This window comes from Bos indicus, chromosome 3, assembly GCF_029378745.1.
Source record: "Bos indicus isolate NIAB-ARS_2022 breed Sahiwal x Tharparkar chromosome 3, NIAB-ARS_B.indTharparkar_mat_pri_1.0, whole genome shotgun sequence".
Taxonomy (NCBI): domain Eukaryota; kingdom Metazoa; phylum Chordata; class Mammalia; order Artiodactyla; family Bovidae; genus Bos; species Bos indicus.
Genome location: NC_091762.1, coordinates 83,572,810 through 83,598,364, shown reverse-complemented (window position 1 = coordinate 83,598,364; position 25,555 = coordinate 83,572,810). Strand labels below are relative to the sequence as shown.

The window sequence follows — 25,555 nt, the reverse complement described above, 5'->3', positions numbered from 1 at the left end:
CAGCCTTTCCCTGACTCAAAGCACCATGTTCCAGCCATCCAGGAAAACATTGCGCCATCTGTGAATGGTAGCTCCTTAACACAAGGACAGAAGGTGTTGGTTACTAGGACACTGAGGTGATGCCCCCTGGAGTTGTGCAAGAGAAGTGACTAGAGTCACTGTAGGCTCAAACATCCTTTGAGTGTGCCAGTGCCTCCTTCAGACAAGATCCCTTCTCTACTGCTGGACCCCTGCCCTTCTTTTTCACCCCACTTCACCAACTGGATGAGACCTGACCACATCCACAAGACCACTGTGCTGCCCAGTGAGTGTGGGGTACTTGGGGCAGGAGTTCAGGGAAATGACTTGGAGATGAGACAGCAGAGATGTCAACTTTATTACTGATCACAGCTGGAAAGAAGGACATGACTTAAATGTACACAGTAAGTACCTCACACTTGAACCCAGAATCCCATATTCACTCTGGTCACAGGAAGAGAGCCTCAGTGTCTAGTGTTCCCATGATATTGTCATTTATAATATAAAGATATATAGGACTTTGTCCCATTTCTGGCACAGAGCTCCTAAAACCATTGGAATCTCTTAAGAGATGAGAGCCATAAAGGGGTCTTCTGTGTGCTAATTAACAACTTCTGGATGGCAGCTAAGGATGGGGACTGATTGCCAGGAGAACCAACATTGTGATTAAAGGGTTGGAACTTTTCAATCATACTCCTCTGACCTGACTTCTAAGGAGATGAGAGGGGCTGAAGATTAAGATCACTCACCATTGGCCAAAGATTTAATCAGTCATGCCTATGTCGAAACCTCCATAACAACCCAAGGATCAGAGTTGGTAGAGCTCCCCGGTTTGTAAATTCATGGAGATATAAAGAGTAGTGTGCTCTGAGAGGATAAAGAAGCTCTATGCCTTTTTCCCACTCCTTAGCCTATGTGTCTCTGCTGCTGCTAAGTCGCTTCAGTCATGTCCGACTCTGTGCGATCCCATAGACAGCAGCCCACCAGGCTGCCCCGTCCCTGGGATTCTCCAGGCAAGAACACTGGAGTGGGTTGCCATTTCCTTCGCCAATGCATGAAAGTGAAAAGTGAAAGTGAAGTCGCTCAGTCATGCCCGACTTTTAGCGACCCCATGGACTGCAGCCCACCAGGCTTCTCCATCCATGGGACTTCCCAGGCAAGAGCGTCTCTACTGTTTTTTCCTGAGTCATATCCTTTAATGATAAACCTGTGATCTAGGAAGTAAATGTATCTCTGAGTTCTGTGAGATCCACTAATAAATTAATTGAACCCAAGAGGAGGTCGTGAGAGCCTCTAAGCTACAACCACGCGATCAACAGCACAGGTGACAACCTGGGTTTGTGATTGGCATCTGAAGCGCAGGGCAGTCTTGTGGGACTGAACCCTTAACTTTTGATATCTGGTTCCATTTCCAGGTACATAGTATCAGATAAGTTGAAAGGTAGGACACCCAGGTGGTGCCCAAGAATGGTTTGGATGAGGGGAACATCCCACACACTGGAGCTGGTTATCAGAATCTTAGTTGCTTAGTGAGGCCTGGCTGGGCCTGCCCTGCTGAGCCAGCAGTGGGTGGAAAGCAGACCTGCGTGCATCCTCTATGGGAAGGCAGAGCAGACAGGTCCTGGCCTTTGCTCCCACCCTGTTCTGTATCTATAGTCCCCTGTGCTACACATAGGACCTTGTTTATCCATCCTACAAATAATAGTTTGCATCTGCTAATCCCAAAGTCCCAATCCTTTCCTCCCTTAGCCCCTTGCAACCACATATCTGTCCTCTATGTCTGTGAGTTTGTTTCATAGACAAGCTCATTTGTGTCATATTTTAGATCCACATATAAGTGATATCATATGTGCTGTGTTTCTGTTTCATTGATAAGTTCATTTGCATCATAATTTATATTCCACACACGTGATAAATGATATTTGTTTTTCTCTTTCTGACCTACTTTGCTTGGTATTATATTTCTAAGTCCATCCATGTTGCTTTAAATGGCATTATTTCATTGTTTTTTTAGGCTTCCATTTCATACATGTAATATATATATATATATATGTATATATATATACACACACACTCATATATATTCTTTATCTCTCATCTGTCTTTATCCATTCATCTGTCAATGCTCATTTAGGTTGATCCCAATTTTTGGTTAGTGTAAAGAGTGTTGCTATGAGCATAGAGGTGCATGTACCTTTTTGAATTATAGTTTGGTCTGGGTAGTGGGATTGCTTTCAGTTCAGTTCAGTTCAGTTCAGTCCAGTCATTCAGCCGTGTCCAACTCTTTGCAACCCCATGAATCTCAGCACGCCAGGCCTCCCTGTCCATCACCAACTCCCGCAGTTCACCCACACTCACATCCATCGAGTCAGTGATGCCATCCAGCCATCTCATCCTCTGTCGTCCCCTTCTCCTCCTGCCCCCAATCCCTCCCAGCATCAGAGTCTTTTCCAATGAGTCAACTCTTCGCATGAGGTGGCCAAAGTATTAGAGTTTCAGCTTTAGCATCATTCCTTCCAAAGAACATCCTGGGCTGATCTCCTTCAGAATGGACTGGTTGGATCTCCTTGCAGTCCAAAGGACTCTCAAGAGTCTTCTCCAACACCACAGTTCAAAAGTGTCAATTCTTCGGCGCTCAGCCTTCTTCATAGTCCAACTCTAACATTTTTAGTTTTTTGAGGAACTTCCATACTGTTCTTCACAGTGGCTGTACCAATTTATATATTTACTAACAGTGTATAAAAGTTTCCTTTTCCGTACACACTCCAGCATTTGTTATTTGTAGACTTTTTAATGATGGCCTTTCTGACCAGTGTAAGGTGGTACCTCATTGTGGTTTTGATTTGCATTTCTCTAACAATTAGTGATGATGAACATTTGTTCTTGTGCCTATTGGCCATCTGCATGTGTTCTTTGGAGAAATGTCTGTTTAAGTTTTCTGCCCATTTTCGATTTTTTGTTATTGAGTTGTATATGTGTGTGTTTAACAGCTTAGTAGTGTCTGACTCTTTGAGTTGTATGAGCTGTTTGTTGGAAATTAAGCCCTGGTTGATAGCATCACTAGCAAATATTTTTTCCCAGCCTGTATAATCTCATTTTAGACCCTTTAGATTGTCCTGGGATGCTGAGTGTATTTGTCCTATTTCTCCTGAAACAGATTAGAAATGTGCAATGGTGTAGACAAGTTAGAGAATTATTTGTTACTTGCATAGCAGATGGGGAATAAATAGTCAGGAGTACATAGAATCACTTATTCTATGATCCCTAGATTGTTGGCCTCATCTTCATGGATCAAGATTTATTGCTACCACATTCCAGCCAGTGAGAAGGGAGAAATGTATTTCCACTCTTTAAATGCAGGAGCCAGGGTTTGCAGGGGCTCCCTGGTAGCTCAGATGGTAAATAATCTTCCTGCAATGGAGGAAACCCTAGTTTGATTCCTGGGTCAGAAAGAACCCCTGAAGAAGTATTCTTGTCTGGAAAAATCCATGGACAGAGGAACCTGGCAGGCTATGGTCCATGGCGTTGGAAAGAGTTGGACATGACTGAACAGCTAACTGTTATGTGGCCACATCAAGCTGTGAGGATTGCTGGGAGATGGAATCTGTTCTGGGTAGTGATGTGTCCAGCTAAAAGTTGGGGATTCTACTACTAAGAATGATGGGAAGACTAGATACCGGGAACAGAGGCACCAACATTTCCCTGTAACTCATTTTTGACCCTTCTCCACAATCCATTTGTCATTTTTGACCCTTCTCCAGAATCCATTTGTCATCACATCCTGGCCCATGACCACTCCTGGTGTCTTTCCCTAGTCTTTATCCCTGCTGATACCACAATGGAATGGCCCTTACAGCTTCATACCTTTTGTCTTATGAGAAATTTTTAGCAGATCTTTTTGCCTCCAGTCTCGTTCCACCCTCCTCCAGTGACCTTTCTAAAGTGAAAATCTGATTGTACGACTCCACTGGTGGTAAGGTCTTCAAAGGCTCCACTGCTCAGAGAAGTGAGATTTTAACTGCAAATTACTGAATCCCTGAAATTATATGCATATTTGGCACATGTGCATTTTTCCAAAGCAAGCTTCAGATTCAAGGAGTCCGTGATTACCCCTCAAGTTATAGGCTCAAGTTTAAATCCCTTATCAATGAAAAAGTGAGATGTGCCTACCAACCTTCTTCTCACATCTCCTCTCTGGACACTTGTCCTGTGAAACCTAAACCCAAGACCTCCTGAAATGACTCTGAAAGAGCAGACCATGCTCTTTCACACTCCACGTCTTTATGCCTACTATTCTAACTGGAATGCCTGGGCAAACTCCTACACATCCTTATGGCTTAGCTTAAAAGCTGACCCCTCTGGAGTCTTCTCCACTCCCTCTGGTCTGGCCAAGTCAGTTACCCCAGCACTATTTAGACTTCCATTATTCATCATAGTTGCTGTCAGCCTGTCTATCTCCTCCACCAGACCATGAACTCTGGAGCCTAGGACCCAGCATAAATAGTCCACAAATGTTTGTTGAGACAATGTCACTTATGCCCTCAAGCCTGGAATGTTCTTTCTAAAATGTAAATCTGAGCATTGTGTATTATGTCCCTATTTCCTTCATGTCTTGTTACAGTGGCTTTCTCTCTGGTCTCATCTTGCAATCCCTCCTTTTTTCTACTCCAGGAACACTGGAGTTCTTCTAATGCCCCGAATGTGTTCTCCTTTGTCTTGAGTCTTTAATGCACACTTCCTTAGCTCTTCTTTGCCAGACTAATGCCTAGTCATTCTTCAGAGAGCTTACACAGTCCTCACGAAGCCTTCCTTGATCCCCTCCTCACCCTCGACTAGGCTGAGGATCCCACCTGTGTGTCCCCATCACACCTTATATTTTCCAAGTGGCAGCATGCATAATTCTGGGCCAAAATGATTTGTCTCTCTTGCCTACTAACCTATAAGTTCCTGTGCCTAACTTGCCTACCAGCATGTCCCTAACCCCAAACACAGGTTTGGAAGGGAGTAAGTACCTAAGAAATCTGTGTCAAATGAAAGTTAGACAAATTAATTTCTCTTTCATAAATCAATAGCTTTTCATTGCCTTTAGTACAATGAAATCACAGCTTTAGGATCCTTTATGATCTGGTTACCATGTATTTTCAGTCTCATCTCTTCCAAACCCACCCTTTGGTCTCAGGGTCTCTCTCAAACTCTACACGGCAGTTCGATCAAATTGAGTGAAGGTCCTCCTTGCTGGCTCTCAAATCTTTCAGCCTTGGCAACTGCCAGACTCGGTTTTCTCCTCACCTCTCACTCACTCCTCTTCCTTTTCTGACTAACATCCAATAATGTTTGTGTTTTCAATTAGACCCCTCTTTCTCTAGCAGCCTCCTTTGACTTCCTAAGACCAGCTCTGGTGCACTTCACGGGCACCCCTGTAGTGTTCTGGGCTTCCTTCTCTCCACTCTGTTTCCCCAAGTAGATGCAATGACCATCTGAACTGTGTCCCCGATGTCTCTAATTTGAGCCCAGCACCTGTCCACAGTAGGCACTCCAAAAATACTTGTGAAATGAACTATTAGCAAGTGTGTCTTGTCTTTCAAAAGTAGATTGCAAGAATTTCCTGCATTGCAGTGAGGGAAGCCAAAGTACCTGTGGGTCCCTCCCTAGGCCAGAGGTTAATACCTGTCTCCAGGGAGCCCAATTTATGCTGCTTGGAGGTTGTGCCATCAGATACTTGACAATTGAATTAATCGGTGGAACCATGGCTTAAAGTCCTCCAAAACCTGAGACTGGGGTCATGGTAACCTTAGACACTGGTTTTCAAGAGGGGACCACAGCTGCTTTCTAAAAGCCGGTACTGGGAAGAGTGTCAGCCACCTAGTCAGTCTCTGCAGATATTTGAGGAATGAATTCTAGAGCAGTGACAATGTAAAGAGGCAAGCTGTGCTTGTTCATCTCACCATGTTCTGGGCTCAGACATTTCAACGGAATGGCGTGGTTATAAGGGCTGAGGTCACATGGTGACCTCTATTCACCTGTATTCACATTCCAGACTCAAGATGAAAAGAAACTTATTTAAAATCTCAGAAAGGGTGGACAAGATCTTTTCGATAATGATTCAGTGGCTTCAAACTAAGAAAACCAGTTTGCCTTCTCTGGTAAATAAGCTGTATTTAATATAACAGCTGGACTCAAATGAGATAATTTTTTAAAATGTGACCAAATGCAAGTTGCCACCCAACATGAAATGCAAAAACAGACTCTAAATTGGCAACATGGGACATGGACCCCTTACTGCTCTCTGTAGAATCCTAACAGAAGATAAGACTCACACTGCAAGTTCCCAAAGGCTGAGAACGAAGAAATGCAAAGAAATTTTGAGACAAAAGATCGAGAGGCAGCATTTTAATACATAAACGGTCAGGTTAGGCCAGAGTGTTATTCTCCAAGTGTGGTGTGGCCCAGCAGTATCAGCATCCCCTGAGAACCGGTTAGAAATGTAGACTCTCCAGCCCCCTTCCCTCCCAGACTGACCGAACTCTAATAAGATCTCCAGGTGATTCGTATGCACATCAAAGTTTGAGAAGAACTGGGCTAGGACATTATTAATGTGGGGTTCTGCTCTTAAAATGCGCTTTAAGGTAAAAACAAACCCATTTAAAGCTTTTTAGATCATTCTTTACTCCATTCTCTCTGGGCAACACTGTCACACATCAAGTCCTGCTCTGGGATTTTGAGCCTCTCTTATGAATCACAAGTTGTACTGACGTTTGCTGTGCCATTTGTGTAGACAGTCTTCATGGATTACAAATTGGACTCTAAGACTTCCATCGGCTGTTCCTTGCCCAGCAACCCCAGGAGTTAGTTAGGTTGTATGATAACTTCCGTTTTTAGAGATGATGAAAATGAGACCATGACTCACTCAAGGGGCATCAAGCAAATTTGTATCTGAATCAGATGAGAACTCAAGCTTTTGGGTTGCCAATGTGAGGCTCACCCAACTATGATGTCTTTCTTTTTTATACAAGATGGGTTTTTTTGCATGAGATTTTTTAAAAAGAACAAATCCATAGATAGAGCCATGCACATGGTGGCCCTGGGATTGTGGAAGTCTAAGAAGGAGCTTTTCAGAAGAGATATATGTCTATGCAGAACACGCCCTACTGGGCCCAGCCTCCACATTCCTGCTGCAGCCCACACTGGCAGGTTCTGCATCCAGGAGCCTTGGAAACCTCAGAACCTCATGAGGGCTCATAGTCCGCTCATAAAGGTGGAGTGGAAATGATCCAGGATTACCATGAGGGCCATGGGTACTACTGCTTCCTTGGTGGGTAAAGAATCTGTCTGCAGTGCAGGAGACCTGGGTTCGATCTCTGGGTAGGGAAGATCCCCTGGAGAAAGAAAAGGCTACCCACTCCAGTATTCTTGCCAAGAAAATTCCATGGACTGGGGACAGAGGAGCCTGGTGGGCTACAGCCCATAGGGTCACAAGAATCGGACAAGACTTAGCAACTAAACCACCAAGGATACTACTACAAAAAAAAGAGGTGGCATCGAGATGACAAGAACCTACCCTGAGAAGGATGCTCACTCTGATTAATTTGTTTCTTTCACAGATTTAGAAGAGCTTATGTAACTGGGCTCTGCCTAAATACATGTGATGGGCTTCACTAGTTTGGATAACTTTCTGCTCAATTTCAATTTCCCTGGTGCAAAGTAGAGCCACCTGATGACTTGGAAATGGTCAAGACTGTGTATCTAGCACTGACACCAATGTGCTTCTTCCTACCTCATCTGAATTTAAGATTTCTCTGTCAACCCCAACTAAACAAAGGCCCCAGTGGGATTTGTTCAGTTTCACCTGCCTACACGGTGATTCTCCTAAGGTCCTCCAGAGAATGATTGCCAGGGCAGCTGCTTAAATCCCACCCCTTCCCCACCCCTCCTCTCTAGACATGCATGTCCAATGGGACATCTTCCTATATAATTGATTAAAAAACAAAAAGACAGTACATTTTAAAATTCCACGTAAAAAGTATTGCTTTGCTACTGTGCTCCTGCCTGCTTGCTCACTACACGGTTTGGCAAAGGATAGAGTCATGAGGAATTCAAGGCTGAAGATGTTTGGGAATATTTTTAGCCGAAACCAATGTACCTGGCACCTTGCACCCCTCTACAGCCCAGAGTTTTGGGGCTTGGCCTAAGGCAAAAACTACAAAGCAGCCTAATGAGCAAAATTATACAACAGGAATGTATGTGCATATTCGACATTGTTTCTTCTTTTCAGGGGCAGCCCTCTGGCTATGACCCATGCCCTCTCCAAGGGCAACGGAGAAGTCCAGACAAAGCTTCTTCTGTTCACAGCTGCCAGCTCTTCCACAGCCCCTATGGCCCCAGGGACCTGCCCTGCTTCAAGTGGGCCCGAAGCAGCCCTGCAATTTCCACATGGGCGGGCGATTTCAGAGCGATGGACAAAGCCGTTTGGCCAGCCTACAGGAGAGAAAGAAAAGGAAAAACAAATTTTTATCCCACCGCAGAAAGGAAGGGTGAGTTGGGAACCAAGGATATACACAGGGCATAGAAGTCTGTTTCAAGCTTTCTCAGAGGAGAGGAGGAGACTCCAATGACGTGAGGGTCAGAGAAACGGGCTCCCTTCTGTGGAAACAGAAGGAAATTTGTGGGAAACTTGTGCCAATGAAAGTAAAGAAGTGTCACTTGGTTTTTAACACTTTTTCTTTTTAAATCGGAAAACAGAGGAATGAAAACAACTCTTCCATTATTTCATTACACAGACCGAAACGAAAGTTAGCATTTTGGTGAATTTCCCTCCAATCTTTTCTTCTATGCAAATGTGTTGTTGGTTTTTATGTAGAGGAATGATCATGTGTATCAATTTTGAATGTTGCTTTTATTTTTAACTCATCATGATATGCTATGAGATTTTCCCTGCTCTTACACAGTCATCAGAACATATCATTTTTCTTATCCACTCTGTAATATTCCATTATTTACTGAACTATTTTCCTTCTACTGGAGATTTAGGTTGTTTCCAAGTCTTCACCATCATAAACTTAGTGCAGAAAGCATGCTCCCATTCCTAATTATTTCCTAAGGATCAATTCTTTGAAGTGGGTTTGCAGCTAGGAAGGGCACATTTATTTTTACCTCCTGATATTTAATACCACGCTACTTTTCTCACTTCAGTTGCAGTGCAGGGAGCTGCATCCTGCTATCTAAAGAAGCTGCAGGCAGAGCAACTCTCAGTAGGCAGCACCATCTCTACACAGAGATGAGGGGAAGGGCTACCATGATGCAGTAGATGCTGAGCTCCATGAGGGCTCCAGCCTGTACCCAGAATTATGAAACCATAACAGCTCCAAAACCCACTTTTTTGGCAACTCATTTGGAGTCAAAATCCAACCTAAGGTTATCTCTGGTTCTTACTTAGCCCATTTAAATGTGTGAATATTTTTACATCTTGCAGCATAAACATTAATAAGTTGACACATGGGGGCCACCCAAGATTCACTAGAGTGCTCTCTACTGCGGATGAGGGAAACTACTTCCTAAAATGTGGAAATGCCACAGAAGCAGGTGGGAAGTGTTCACACTCAGCTAAAACCCCTTCAGTCTCTTCTCTGAGCTTCAGGATGGAGTCCAGCTGCCACCAGGGCCCCACACACACGTAAATAGCTATAATGCATGGCCAGAGGCCAAACAAGCAGCAGAGAAGCAGACTGAGCTCCAGAGAGGATGACCACCCTGTGTGTATGGGGGAAGGGTGGGGGACAAGCCAAGGAAGTGGCCTTTCAGCAGACAGGCTTCCCCAAACAGACAAAGATGGAGTTTTCCCTGAAAAGGCCTCGTGACTCCTTGGGCCCTGCTTTTATCAGTCTTTGTAACTTGATATTTGTGGGATTATTTGACAAATCTCGGTCCCCACGAGGTAGGACACTGGATCTGGCCTGTTCTGCTGGCCCAGCCCCTGGCCCCATGCCTGCGGTCTGGTCGGTCCTAATATGCACTGTTGAAAGAGCGAATGCCAGTGACATAACAGAGAGTATTCAAGTTGATCAAGAACTTGAGCCACCTGAATCCTAACAAATATGTTCCTAGACTGGACAAGTCTGGAAGAAAGCAAAGATGTTCCTCAGAGGCATCTTGTGAAAGCCCCACAGAGGCACTGGGGTTTATTTAGGCCTGTCCCCTGCTATACTTCATCAACCCGGAGGCTCCACATAAACACAAACAGTGTGATTAACCGGGCAAGAATCACAGGGCCAGTCCCAGGGGACACGTGCAACTTAGACAGGGCCCACCTGGAGATGACAGCCTACATCTATGGGCTCTTCAACTACAGACATAGAAAGTGGGGGGGCCCATTCAGTTCAGAAAGTGTGGCCAGAGAGACCACCTGAGGAGGGTGTGTCCCTGAGATGACTCTGCCCAAGCACTGGGAACATGTCCATGGCACGCAGCTCTGGTGGAAGTCAGGAATGGCAGGTCCCTATTCATCTCTCTGCAGGCCCAGAGAGATGGCAGGGGCTCGGGCAGCCAGCACACCTGTGTGTGTGTGTGGGTGTGTGTGGGTGTGTGTGTGTCTGGTGGGGGGTTATCTTGCAGTATGACAAGAACTCAACAAGAAGCCACTGCACATCAGGCAAAGATGGGCAAGGCATAGTCTCTGCCTTCTCAGTTCAGTTCAGATCAGTCGCTCAGTCATATCTGACTCTTTGCGACCCCATGAATTGCAGCACACCAGGCCTCCCTGTCCATCACCAACTCCCGGAGTTCACTCAGACTCACGTCCATCGAGTCAGTGATGCCATCCAGCCATCTCATCCTTTGTCGTCCCCTTCTACTCCTGCCCCCAATCCCTCCCACCATCAGAGTCTTTTCCAATGAGTCAACTCTTCACATGAGGTGGCCAAAGTATTGGAGTTTCAGCTTTAGCATCATTCCTTCCAAAGAAATCCCGGGGCTGATCTCCTTCAGAATGGACTGGTTGGATCTCCTTGCAATCCAAGGGACTCTCAAGAGTCTTCTCCAACACCACACTTCAAAAGCATCAATTCTTTGGCACTCAGCCTTCTTCACAGTCCAACTCTCACATCCATACATGACCACTGGAAAAACCATAGCCTTGACTGGATGGACCTTTGTTGGCAAAGTAATGTCTCTGCTTTTGAATATGCTATCTAGGTTGGTCATAACTTTCTTCCAAGGAGTAAGCATCTTTTAATTTCATGGCTGCAGTCACCATCTGCAGTGATTTTGGAGCGCAAAAAAATAAAGTATGACACTGTTTCCACTGTTTCCCCATCTATTTCCCATGAAGTGATGGGACCAGATGCCATGATCTTCGTTTTCTGAATGTTGAGTTTTAAGCCAACTTTTTCACTCTCCTCTTTCAATTTCATCAAGAGGCTTTTTAGTTCCTCTTCACTTTCTGCCATAAGGGTGGTGTCATCTGCATATCTGAGGTGATTGATATTTTTCCCGGCAATCTTGATTCCAGCTTGTGCTTCTTCCAGCCCAGCATTAGTCATGATGTACTATTCTAGAAGGTCTCAATTTGATAAGTGTTTTGGAGGCACAGACCAAATAAGCCCTTCCAAGGGTGAGCCTCGGGGTTGGGGGCAGGCATCCATCTTCACCACCACCTCCCCATCTTTCATCACTCTGGCTGCCCCAAGAGTCTGGGTGATCAATTTCTCCAATTATCTTCCAAACTTGGGGAAGATACCTTGCTGGCTGTTCTGGGGGTTCTGCATTCACCACAACCTTTAAATGTTGGCAGGATGAAAGAACCCAATTTCAAGACATGATTCCTCTCTCAATTTTCCAACAGAGCACCTAAGTCTCCATTGGAAACTGAACATTGAAACAAGATGGTGATCATGATAAGGGCTGGATGCCACCCCTCTATGCACAGCAGGAGGCACAGGGCTTGGTGCTTGCTGGGTCCCCAGTCAGCTGTCCCTATCTCCCACTGACATTTCTCACCCAAGTCAATTTGGGAAATTTCTGCTGGGAAACGTCAGCAGGCAGTAGGAGATTGACCTCTGTGAGCTGGGATCTAGAACCTTCTGTGGGCCTGCTGTCTGACTGCCCGGGCAACCCTCTGCTCACTGGGCATCACCTAACCCTCTCCACCCTCCCCTAGGACAGGCTTCTGTCACCATCTCCGGTTTAGCTGCCCTGTTCCTACTTCCCCAGCTTCCAGCCCTCCCCCAAACTGCAGCCAGCCTGTTCCTCAACCCTGGTCTGGCTCTTCCTGATCCAGCACTTGACTTGGATGGCTTTTCATCCAAGTTCAGTACTTCAGTATTCACCTATACCAGAGTTTCTCAGCCTTGGCACTACTGACATGTTGGGCCAGATAATTTGTAATTCTTCACTGATGCTGTACATTGTAGGATGTCCAGCAACATCCCTGGCCTCTACCCACTAGATGCCAGGACTGACCCCTGCACATACTTATGACAGATAAAAATGTCTTCAGACACTGTGGGATCTCCCCTGGAGGGAAAAATCACTCCCGAATGAGAACCATGTCTCCCTTTGAGGACCAGACTTCTCTGATTGGCCCCTCCTAACTCCAGACCTTCATCCTCCCTATTCCCTCCAGACACTGTGCGCAAATGCCCTGGTCCCTACTCATTCATGTGGTGGCTGCTTTGCATTTGCTATCATGGTTCACCTATTCACAACAATAAACAGTTGACATTAACTAAATATTTCTTAGATATCTAATAGGGGCTTTACAAATGTTACCATATTAAGGTCTGGTCTATTACCATCCTCATTTACAGACCAGCATACTGAGGCTCAGAGTGGTTAGGTGACCTGCCCAAAGGCACAGTTACACAGCCCAGTTTCAAACTCATGGGTTTTTAAAAGTCCATGCTTCTAACCACCACTCAATTTGTTGGAAGAACCATGGAGTCCTCCTGCCATGGCTCTTCCTCCACCTCCTGAAGGAAGCCACTGAGCTCTCTAGTCTGTGGCAGACTCTGCAAGATACCCTCAGTCTCACTGCTTGATGATGCCTGCTAACCAGGGACTTGCAAAGATTCTGTCACCCGTCCTGCAGGCCTGCCCTCTCAGGCCTCCTCCATTGCCGTGGTTACCCATAAAAGGGCCCTGGGCCTGTTCCAGATTAAAGGGCTACCTCCTTCAGCCCCAGGCCAACCCTACAGGGAGCTCATTGACACAGAGCCTTTGTCTGACTGTATCCCATCTGGAAAAGGAGGCTCTTACTTCCAGAGCCCACCACTGTTCCCAGAGGCATTTCAAGAGGTTCTGTGCTCTCCACTGATCACAGAAATGACTTTGCACAGAGCTGGGGTTCGGGGGACCTGAAGACAAGGGGCGGGCCTGCCTGCTGCCTGAGTGTGGTGGGAGAGACTTGGCAGCTTGAATCACTGATGGAACAATGGTGGGGAGTTCAGAGGTGGCCTAGTAAGACAGGCTGTCCCTGGGTGGGGAGGGGGCTCTCTTTCCCTCCCCAGGCCTTTGTCCCTTTTGAACTGTGGATGCTAAGAAAATACAGAGAAGTCTGTTTAAAGCATTAAATTATAATGCCAGCATTAAGGACACTGGAGTCAGACCTGGGCTTGAATTCTCACTCCAAGAATAAGAAGCTTGTGACCTATGACTGCTACATAAGCACTCAAGGCCTCTTCATTCTTGTCAGTACAAAACAGGGATGGCAGGCTCTACCTCACTGGATCTTTTTGATATTTATTGATTGATTTATTCATTTATTTAGTCATTTGGCACCCAGGATCTTCAGCTGTGGCATGAAAACCCTTAGCGGCAGCATGTGAGATCTGATTCTTTAACTAGGGATCAAACCCAGGCCCCCTGCATTGGGAGCATGGTGTCTTAGCTACTGGATCACCAGGGAAGTCCCCCTACTGGACTATTGAGAGGATTCATGAGGTAGTGCATAGAAAGAGTTAGTTTTTATGAGTGTTCTTAGGAGTCTGATGGAGCTGGTTCTACTAGCTAGCTGTGTGACCTTGAACATGTTACTTCACCACTTGGTACCTCCATTTCCTCAAGAGCAAAGAGCAAATTGATGGGTGGCATCAAACGGTGACTCCGTTGTTATGGGGTTTAAACAAGATGGTCTGAGGTAACTGCTTGGTATAGTACCTGGCACCGAGCCATCACGTGACATGGGTTAACTCTTCACTACTGTTATCTCATTATGGTCACCACCACCATCATCACCATCCTCATCGTTGCCATCACCATCGCCTTACAAGAAGACTGTCTGGCAATGCAGCTTCAGGCAGGGTGTCTCCATGAAATGGGCCCCTCTGTAAGGTGGGCCACTGTCCAAGAAGGGACATGATTTGCACATGGTTCCCTCCTCCTGCCTTTTGGGAGCCCCATGGACAGCAGAGCTTCCTTGCTCAAGCTGTGCCTCAAAGGACACATACTGTTATTGCCATGATCAGATGTGCTTCAGGGCTGAGAGCAGGCCTGGACATAACCTGTCAGAATGGTGTAAAAGGCTAGAGTTTGGGGTTTCCCAGCTGCAAGTCTCAGCATTTACATGGGTCATCTCATTTAAACCCAAGAACAGCCTTATGAGGTTAAATCTGTTGCTGCTGCCATATGCTTCCTTGAATTCTGCTGGCTGGCAAGGTACTTTCCAGGAAGGAAAGTGGAACACCCACTTGTTAATTGCCTATAAGTCTCACCTTGTCAGTAAGGCTGCTGTCGCAGGTTGGATGTGCCAGGAGCAGCCGCACCATGTCCGTGTTGCCATGGCAACAGGCCAGCATGAGGGCGGACGATCCATCATGGTCCTGTAGGTTGACATCTGCCTGGCAGCTCAGCAGCGCCTGGACCATGTCCCCCCTGTCGTGGCTGACTCCCAGCATCAGCGCCGTCTGGCCCCCCTGCACACAGAGAGCAGGGGTGTGGTCAGGTTGTGGCTGATGGGAAGGACCCCCTCTATAGCCTACGTGTAAGCAGGAAAGACTTCTCTGGAAAGTGACAGTTGATCTGAATCTCCATGGTATGGGACATATCTTCCTTAGCCTGGCAAACTTCTACTCTTTCCAAGACACCAGTCAAATGTACATCCTCTCTAAAGCCCTCAACTTACACGCCAAGCACAGGTTTCATAACACAACACTTACCATTTGGTACTGCAACCTCTCTCTTTCTCATGGGCTGTGACATCTTTGATGGCAAGGACTAAGTCTTTTTCATCTCTCTCTCCAGCACCTAGTCCCAAGTACATGCTGATAAATGTTGAATGATGGAATAAACAAAGGGTTTAAAAATCAGGAACATGGCTTCTGACTGCCTGCCCCAGCCTAACTTCCTCTAAGAAGCCTGGGATTGCTCTGAACGCCTCTGATATTTTCAGCTGAATGATACCCAGAACGCTCTTTTCTCACCGAGCTCTCTGCATGGTACTAAGGTCATCGCTAACCCACAACCATTGACAACACTCTTTCACTTGCTTGTAATAATCAGTGCACACGGCAATGGATCAGAGTCAGAAAGTGAGACAAAGCTCTGCTTCTGCTGTTTCCTAGTGTGTGACCCTGGCCACGTCACTTGGGGTCCCAGAATCTTGGTCAATCTTGGTCAGAGTATTTGTGAAAGTCAAATGAAATAAAGGGTATAAATATAAAAATGTGTGGTAGCTATTTTTTCTGATAACAAACTGATCATCATTTCTCCTGGATTTTCCTGTATATACACAGTACTCTTATATAACTTGATTATATATTTTGCACTCATGATTCTCTCCTGGGTTCCAGGCGGGTCAGGTGGGTCTCTCTGACTGAGTGTCAGGCTTTGTAAGGTTGTAAGAATGAGGTAAGGGCTCTGTTTTCTCTCCCTTCAGGTCCCCTGTGACTCTGAGCACAGTGTCTTACATGTAAAACATGTTGGCTGATGTGTTCACTGATTAAGGCTCCAAAATGCCGTCACTGATAGATTATGTTTCCCTGCCCAGAAGGCTGGGGCTTAGAGAAAAGGGGGTTTCAATCAGAAAAAGGCTGTCCCTATCATATACTGCTTATGTGAGTCTGGATAAGTTAACCTCTTGGTGATTTTTGTTGATCTGGTAAAACAGGAATGCTTAAGGATATTACGTACCCCCTGGGGCTATTGTGGGACCTGCATGCGGCCCAAATGTTATGTGTGTGAATGTGTTAGACACTCAGTTGTGTCCCTCTCTTCGTGATCCCATGGACTGTAGCCCTCCAGGCTCCTCTGTCTGTGGGATTTCACTGAAGTGGGTAGCTTAGCCATTCCCTTTTCCAGGGGATTGTCCCAACCCAGGGATCAAACCCGGGTCTCCTGCATTGCAGACATATTCTTTACCATCTGAGCCGCCAGAGAAGCCCAAATGTTGCATACATTTTAGCTATTGTTGTCTTTTTGAGTGTTAGAGATAATGTCTGACCACTGTGGCAATGTATCATTAGATGTCCTGGTTCCCCATTTCTCTGGAACTCAGATCTTTCCAGAGAAGACTCTTTGCTCTTTAGTTTGCTTATACCTGATCCGGAGGTAATGCTTGTTGACTGTACTAACCAGACCACAGTTTTCCCTCCAGGCCCCTCTCTCCGAGTGGTATGAAAGCCAGATGTCATAGACAGACGATTTCCTGTCTGCCCCCTGCCCGACTTGGGACCCTTTCCTTCCTCACCCCCATCCTGGCCTGGTTCCATACAATTTAATTCAACAAACATTTACAGAGCACTGTTACCAGCGTGGTGCAGTGCCGACCCTGGAGATACAGAGAGAAATAGGTAGCTTAGCCCAGGAGACTCCTGGCCTCCCAGCTCACTTCTATCTACCCTGATGCCCATGGCTCCCTTAATACCTAAAACCCCCAGGGGGCGCTGAAGAGCACAGCTACACTGTAATCCTTTTCTTCCCTTGGCAATGTGGGATGGGTCCCTTACTCTTCTAGAGCATTGGTTTCTCCTCTACAAGAAGGGCATATATTTTGATCATTAGCGAGCATTCTGCCTTCAAGAGGACCAATTGAGAAAAAAGATTTACTATGTTTATGGAAAACATTATTTGAAGTGAAAACAGCTTTATTGAGTCCTACAGTGTAAGCTATAGGTGAGTGAAAACACTTTAAAACCAGAAAGTAAGCTATGAATGCCTGATTTTTGCCACCAATAGGATCGCTATTGTGTGAAGTGGGCAAAAGGACTTTGCCATCAGGTTTAGCTGCGATCACCTTGGGCTGGGGTGGAGAGCAGAGTTAAATGGATTGTTGGGAGACAGTTTTCTATGGTATCTTGGTTTGCTGCAATCCTGTGAGTGAGGGACTATCTGGCCTTTTGTTTCACTGTCTTTTTAAGGAAGAACGTACAGTGAACAGCACTGGAGGACAGAGGTAGTGTCTCCTTCAGAACAGAGGGTAGTCATGCTTACTACCCAGTATGGAAGATTCAGGTTCCCTAAGCTCAGGGTTTCTCTCTAGTAACACAGCCCTCTCTGTGCATAGGGATCTGCTCCTCCTCACAGCGCCCTGTAGCTATTGGGACTCTGGGAACAGGTATAAATAGTGATGCTCTGACTACTGTTACCACTGGAAGTACCACACTGTCCTTTGGCAATAGGAGTCCTGTGTCTTCTGCCAGCATCCATGACACTGTGGCAGCTAACTTGTTAGCTTTAAGGGAGAGTACAATATCAGACCCTTCATAGTTCTTGAGAGTAGGGCTATACCTATGATCACTCTAGGGGGAAAAGGAGAGTGGAATGCACTCCACTTATTCTCCTCTTGGTCAAAGATGGGCAAGTGGCCTCTTGAAGAGTTCCCATGTTCCATATGGAGCTCCATCTGACTCAAAGCCCTACTGGCTAAGGGTTACACCTTTGTTCCATATTCTCAAGTAGAAGGGCCCTGCAGCTGAACAGAGACAACCCAACCCTCTGAACTGCTCTGTGATTCATGATCCCTCTATGTATCACCTCCAGGGGCTTTCTAGATCACAAGTAGCAAATGCCTTGTCCAGATGCTATCTGTGGGAACTTTCAGTTCAAGGAGTCCGGAAGGAATTTGCCAAGTTTCAGCCCAGAACATAGATTACAAGTTCATAACCTCTGTCCCAGCCTGTCTGGGCCTCAGGAGGCTCCAAGGAAACCAGAAGTCCAATCTTTGGATAGATGCCAGTTGGAGGGCCCAGACTTCTCGGGCTAAAAACTGGATCCATGGAGTTCCTCACCCCACTGGCAGAATAAAACTAGGAGGAGCCACATTCATTAAAGAGGAGATCATGTTCACTCCTCCTACCTGAGTAGCTTGGATGTTCACATTCCCTTCTCTTAAGAGCTTCCAGACAACAGCCATGTCTTCATCGGTCTCGGCAGAAGCCAGGGGAGTGATCATCACAGCAGTATAGCCAGCTTTGTTCTGATGGTCCACGTTGCAGACACCTGCAAGAGAAACACTGAAGCTGGAAGAGCTCTTAAAATGCCGGAAGCCAAGCTTTAGCCTGTTCAATAGGAGGCTTCCCGCTGGTTAAAGGGCCACAGAATAGAGCAATTCTTTCCCAGTGGTGGAATCTGTATTCTACATTTTTAGCAGCCTTTAACAGTGGCTACTTTTCTGAGGCTACCTAGCAAAAAAGGTGCAGAGGAGAGTCAGAGATGACCTAGGCCTATGACCTTGACTTTACTTCCTAAAGTGGGGCACTATTATTCATATTTTACAGATAAGGACACTGAAGGTGTCCTTCAGTGGAGTGAAGAAGGTGAGTGAAACTCTATCAATGCCCCAGTGAAGGAGAATCGAGAGCAGGACTCACTCATTGGGTGTCAGGTCTATCTGACGCTAGAGCCCATCACTCACACAGCCTCACGTCGCCCTCAGGTGTGCATTTCGGGTCTTGCTCTGTGTCTACGTATAACTCATAAACCACTGGCTGTGGTTGTAGGTCCTTTCAAAGGCCTAGTGATACCTTGTGAAATGGACCAGAGGACATGAAAAAATGCCCCAGGATAAACACAGAAATCTTCTGGGAATAACCAACTCATTTGAGAAGTACAATAGAAAAACACTTCACAAATCTTTATATTAAAGCAATTAAGAATATACATTTCACAAAAGAATGGAAAACTGGCATATTTTTAAGATGAAGTATTACATGAGAACTCAAGGGAAATTTCTGCTTCATAACCCTGGGGATATGCATTCACATCCATCCCCACCAAAGGAGATGGAGGAGATCATCAGCCTGTTGCCTGAAGGCTCCCACCTTTTAAGGGCAGTTGTTGTTGCTTAGTTGTGTCCAACTCTTTTGTGACCCCATGGGCTGTAGCCCACCAGGCTCCTGTCCATGGAACTTTCTGGCAAAGAATACTGGAGTGGGTTGCCATTTCCTTTTTCAGGGGATCTTCCTGACCCAGGGATCGAACCCATGTCTCCTGCAGACTCTTTATCACTAAGCCACCAGGGAAACCCTTTAAGGGGTGTACAACTTGGAGAAGGAAATGGCAATCCACTCCAGTATTCTTGCCTGGAGAATCCCATGGACAGAGGAGCCTGGTGGGCTACAGTCCACGGGGTCACAAAGAGTCGGACACGACTAAGTGACTAACACACACACACACAGCGTGAAAAACTAAATCTTCCCTGTGCTATTGCTCAGGAGAAAAACTCTGTGTCTCTTTAGGCCAGTAATAAAACTACCTCAGTAGAGTAAGTCTGAGACTTCCTTAGCATTTTTTCTGTAAAAGGGAGATAATAAAAGAACCTGTAAGGTTACTGTGAAATTTAATGAGTTAATATATTAAGAGCACTTAGAATGGCAGCTAGCACATAATAAACACTCAATGAGCATTAACTGTTCCTGCTATTATTGTCCAGAATGGTATTCTTATCGTCACATCCTTACTACTTGCTCTTGAAGACCCAGATATTCATTAAAACAAATCTGGTTTATGACAAAGTGTTAGTTAGACTTACTCATAAGTTCTGTGCAAGGGGAAAAAAATAATATTTGGCTGACAGTCCCTCCACCCCAAACAATTCTTCAGAAATGTGTCATAATGGACCAGGATGCCAATGGATACAGTTGTGCTCATGAATCAGCAGTTTCCTCACTGAAGCTTCCCTGACCACTGTCATGACCAACTGAGCTATGAAAGGCAAATATCAGCTCCATTCAATGCCTTATAACCCCGTTCTGATAAAGATGGGAATATTTATCTGCATTGCCTGGTTAATGACTTTAAAATTTTTACCCCATGACTATTTTATGTTTGCTTTTAAGATGTGTAAATGAGCCTCAGGTTACGACTCTCTATGCTCTCTTCAGAAACGTGACTCAGTAGAATGACTAATTCCCCCCCAGGGGCTCTGAAAAAGGACTGAGGACCCCCCACACACACTTTCAAGGCAATGTTTCTGAGCAGCTCCAGTGACCAAACCAGCCCTCCCCAGAGGTGAGGGGCAGACTCTTGACTGAACATTCTCTGAGTCAGCCAGCTTCTCCTCTACAGAGGTGTCTCGGTAAAACAGAGCACAGTTCACAAAGGACTAGGCTGGTGGAGGTGCACCCATGACCCTATTCTCAATAACGATGAGTCACTTCGGTGCAGCCTTTTACAGTTTGTAATGTGCTTTCCAGATTCTGCACAAATGGCTGGGAAGGGGGCCCAGTTGGGAGTGGGACAGATCTGCCCTCCTCGACACCCCTTCTACAGTGAGGGAAAGGAATGGGACTCTCAGACCGTCTCCCCAACCAACCAACCCACCCCATTCTTTATGCTTGTGGCTGTTTAGCTATTTCAGCATGTTAAAGGGAAAAGCTTCCAAACCACTTTATGGTTGATGAGTATTGACTGGATCTCAGAAAACATCAGCAGAAATTTATAACAACCAAATCAAAGGTGATCTGTTCTTTGCGACTTCATGGACTGTAACCCACCAGGCTTCTCTGTCCATGGGATTTCCCAGACAAGAGTATTGGAGTGGGTTGCCATTCCCTTCTCCAAGTGATCTTCCCAACCCAGGGATTGAATGTGTGTCTCTTGAGTCTCCTGCATTGGCAGGAGGATTCTTTACTACTAACACCATCCAGGAAGCCTTTTAAGCAGTAGCGTTGCTGTTATACATGTTCCATAATGAAAAGCCCTAAGACTGAATACAATAATTGGAACCCAGAGGCATAGGAGGGTGTCTTTCTCAACTGAGCTACCATTTTGATGGTATCCATGGAATAGTGAACCACTCCAGTGTTCTTGCCTGGAGAATCCCAGGGATAGGGGAGCCTGGCGGGCTGCCGTCTCTGGGGTCACACAGAGTCAGACATGACTGAAGCGACTTAGCAGCAGCAGCAGCAGCATGAATCCATGAAGAATGTTAGAAATGTAACTTTATCTTCCTCTGATGATGTGGGATGCAGAAAGAACTTGAGGTTATCATTACATACATCACCTTTCCACACAGGTAAAGAGCCTCAAGGCTACTTAAGAGAATTTTGAAGAATGGGAAACTTACTGGAATTTAATCTAACTCCCAGGAGTCATCCATCCACACTTTCATCTAACAAATATTTTCACTCAACACCCACCATGAGCCAGGAAATGGACCAAGTGCTGGTGATACTGAAAGGAATGAGACAGGCAGAGCCTCTCCTGCATTAGCTCAGTTCTGTTAGAACTCAGATAGAAGTGACAAGCAGAGATCACCTAACGAAAGAAATAGGATGTTCCACTAGAGAGAGATGGGGCAGCCACTTTAGATGGATCACTTTCTGAGGTGACATCTGAGCTGTGACTTGAACAATGAGAAGGGACCAGTCATGAAAAGAGTTTCAGGTGAAAGGATCCAGATGGAAAGAAAATGCAGAAGTCCCAAGGTGGGAATGAGTGTGGTGACTCTGAGGCCACGTGGCTGGAATGGAAGGAAGGAGGGTACATGGTGGCTGCAGAGAAAGGAAAGGCAGACAGGCCTGGACCATCTGGGATACCTGAAGGCCAGGCTGAGGAAGCCGCCTTCTGATCCAAGAGTAAGGGGAAGCCATGGGAGGGATTTAAGCCGGTGGAGGGGTGAGGGGAATGAGATTCACATTGCAGGAAAGTTGTTGCATCTGGAATTTGGACTTCCTGACACCTGTTTAAACTTCCCCTGTAGTCTCTAAATTAGGATTACACATCTAGCATGTGCTTTGATTCCTGGATTCCACAGTATGGACTTCAAACCCCAGCAGTGCGCTTAGTCATTGCGTGATCTGTTGACTTTTCTGAGAGTCACTTTCATTGTCTATAAAAAAAGGGATAATCCTTCTACTAACAGGATAGTTATGAAGACTAAATGAGATCTCAGGTGCCAGAGGCTTAGTAGAGGGAGGGCCTAATCCATGGATATCATCTGGGGTTTTATATCTCTTGTAGGTACCATCCTAAATATCCTTCATACAGCTTTCCTAAACTCACAGATGACATTTGACTGGGACCCACACACCTTCAGTCAGTCCCATCACCCTGCACTCATACCACCACTCCTAGACTGCTTGATATTGTCACACCCTCTGTTGAAACTCCACTACAAGCCCTGTGGTATTGTATCAGCAGACACAAAGGTTTTTATTTGACTCTTAACTGCCTTTTCCAGCTCCTAAGAGGGTCAAGGCCATTTGCAATGATTCTCCACCAGAGGGAAGAGTCTTCCCTTTCTCCAGATCCTGAACAATGAAGAATCTAATGCTCACTTCCCTTTTCTCCTCCTCAACATCTCTCTGGACCTTCGCCCACCTCCTTTCCTTTTGCTTCCATCTCAGAAAAAATAAATATCCCAGCAGCTTGCCTAGGCTGATCTCATCTGTCTCTGCTGTGGATTCCAGGTTTTTCCAGCTCCTGAAAGACCATGCTCTATCAAGCATCTTCTCTCCTCTGTATCTTTAATCTCTCTCTTTATTTCTCTCTCTCTTTCTCTGTGTGTCTCTCTTGAATTCTCAGACAACAAATATATTCAGATCTCTGCAATCCAGTTTCCTTCTAACAACCCCCTGAAACAATTGTTTCCAAAGTCACCAGTGACCTTTTTCCAAACCTGCCAAATCTTGGCTTCATCTGCCAGAGACACTATAGTACAGTATTTGACCCAGTGAACAATCTTTTTCCTTCTTGACATGATCCTCTTCATTGGCCTGGGACATTTCTCTGTCTGCAGGAAACTACCCACTGCAGTGCACCTTCCCTGCTCTCTAAGTGTTGTGTTAGTCATTAAGTTGTGTCTGACTCTTTGTGACCCTATGGACCATGGCCCACCAGGCTCCTCTGTCCATGGGATTTCCCAGGCAAGAATACTGGAATGGGTTGCCATTTCCTTCTGCAAGGGATCTTCCTGATCGAGGGATCGAACTTAGGGCTCCTGCATTGCAGGTGGATTCTTTACCATCTGAGCCACCAAGGAAGCCCTTCCTGCTCTCTCAGGATAACATTCTCTCAGAGAATGTTATCTCCCTTCTTTTCAGTCCTGAAATCACACTCTACACCTCTCTCTTGGGAGTCATCATCCTGCTCCATCCTGACTGTCAAGCTGTAAACTCCTGGGAAGGCAAGAGCTCCATGTAGGTCACATCTGTGGTGGTAGGCAGTATGGACATCATACATAGTCTACACATATCTGAGGAAGGATGAATGAATCAAATTGAGTCAAATTGATTAAATGGAGCTATGGCCTTAAACTCTTGAGAATCCCTTGGACTGCAAGGAGATCAAACCAGTCAATCTGAAAGGAAATCAATCCTGAATATTCATTGGAAGGACTGATGCTAAAGCTGAAGCTCCAATACTTTGGCCACCTGATGTAAAGTGCCGATTCACTGGAAAAGGCCTTGAGGCTGGGAAAGACTGAAGACAAAAGGAGAAGGAGGTGGTAGAGGATGAGATGGTTAGATAGTATCACTGACCCACTGGACATGAATTTGAGCAAATTCCAGGAGATAGTGAAGGACAGGGAAGTCTGGCGTGCTGCAGACTCCAGGGCAAAGAGGTGGACACAACTGAATGTCTGTGTGCACATTTGCATGGCCTAAATTAAAAAGTACTTATGAAGATGGTAAAATGTGACCTTTCCTAGAGGAAGTGTGGTATAGCACTGGAATTGGACAAACTGAATATAAAGTCTGACTCTACCACTTACCAGCACTGTGATCTGAGCAAATTTTATAACTTTCTGAGCTTCAGTTTCCTCAACTGTAGCATGAGAATAACGATACCTACATCACAAATGTGAAGAATACATGATATAATAAAGGCAAAATGGTCTGGCCCAGCTCCTAGAGTACTGGAGGAATTCAGAACAGTGAAAAAGCTCCTTGCTGCAAAGAAGTGGTAACAGAACTGCCCTTCAGAGAGGGACCCAGGCAGCACAGGTGCCAGCGTTTCTGACCTGTCTCCAGCAGCAGCTTCACGATGGAGAAGTTAGAGTGGGACACGCTGTAGTGAAGAGCTGTGTTCCCGTTGCCGTCAGCCAGATTGACAAGCAGCTTTAGCAAGTGTGGGGAGTGAGGCTGGACCCCGTGGAGGTAGGAGGCCACTACGGCAGGGCTGGATGACTTCCGGCTGGAGATGCGGAACCACTCTTGACTGATGGTGTTCAAGCTCTGCTTCTGAAATACCAACACATTCCAATTCCAGAAGGTTACCTACCCAGGTGCTCCAGCTGGGGTGTCAGTTTCCACTGGGAAAGGTCAGCTTAGGTTCCTTCCATGTATATCCCTTCAATTCCCTCCAACTCTCACTGCAATTTACTCCTGCAGGGCTCAGAGCTAGAAGGGTGCGGGGGTACCCAGCACCACTCTTTGAACCTGCGGGATTGGCTCCCCCATCATGTTAGGTAGACAGGAGGACTGGGAGAGCAGCACAACAGCCAGTAACACGACACTTGGGGACAGCTTGAGTCCACTGTACATTTAGATCACATTCCCCATAAGCACAGGATAACCAGGACCCCCTCTTTCACACATTTACACCAGCCTGTGTTGACTAGCCCAGACTCCACTGGGGTACCTGCATGTTTTTAACAGGCATAGCTGGAGAGTCACGACATTAATGGGAAAAATGCACACTGAAAGCTAAAACAAACAACATGCCCAACATATGCATGAAGTAAAATCCAAACAGATGTGCTTGAAATATTTTTGGCTTTGAAGCTTTGCTAGGACTTTCAGAGAAAATGGTTAAACAGCCTATGGCAGGATCCCACTATCTGCAATATTCCAAGTAAGGAGAGTCCCAGAGCAAATGACACCAACTCTGCACGTGACATGACCTAAGTGTTTTAAATGGAATATGATTAGATTATTTTCCTAAAGGGAAGGAGAAACAATGGGCCTGTGATTGTAAGAGATGAGTTCATATTCATTCCAGAAAGGGCACTGGATTGGGAGTCACTAAACTTGTAGGGCCCAGGCTTAAGTCCTGGCTCAGCTGCATGGCCTTGGAAGTTCTAATACATTTTGAATCCTTCTCATGCTATCTACAAAATGAGGTTGAAAAAAGGGCTTGGTTTCCAACCTCTCATGCTCTGCCAAAT

General features: G+C 45.8%; 1 protein-coding gene across 2 annotated transcripts in view; it reads right to left on the bottom strand.

The window, feature by feature from the left end:
* Positions 1-6,393: 6,393 nt before the first annotated feature.
* Positions 6,394-25,555, bottom strand: part of KANK4 (KN motif and ankyrin repeat domains 4) — a 75,604-nt gene continuing 56,442 nt past the window's right edge. For both annotated transcript variants that reach the window (XM_070786438.1, XM_070786437.1), the window contains 4 exons: positions 24,410-24,629; positions 18,302-18,444; positions 14,721-14,921; positions 6,394-8,493 (listed from right to left, as the gene is read on the bottom strand). In XM_070786438.1, the coding sequence (XP_070642539.1) occupies positions 8,389-8,493; positions 14,721-14,921; positions 18,302-18,444; positions 24,410-24,629 (669 nt within the window). In that variant the 3' untranslated portion in view covers positions 6,394-8,388. The remainder of the gene's footprint in view (positions 8,494-14,720; positions 14,922-18,301; positions 18,445-24,409; positions 24,630-25,555) is intronic.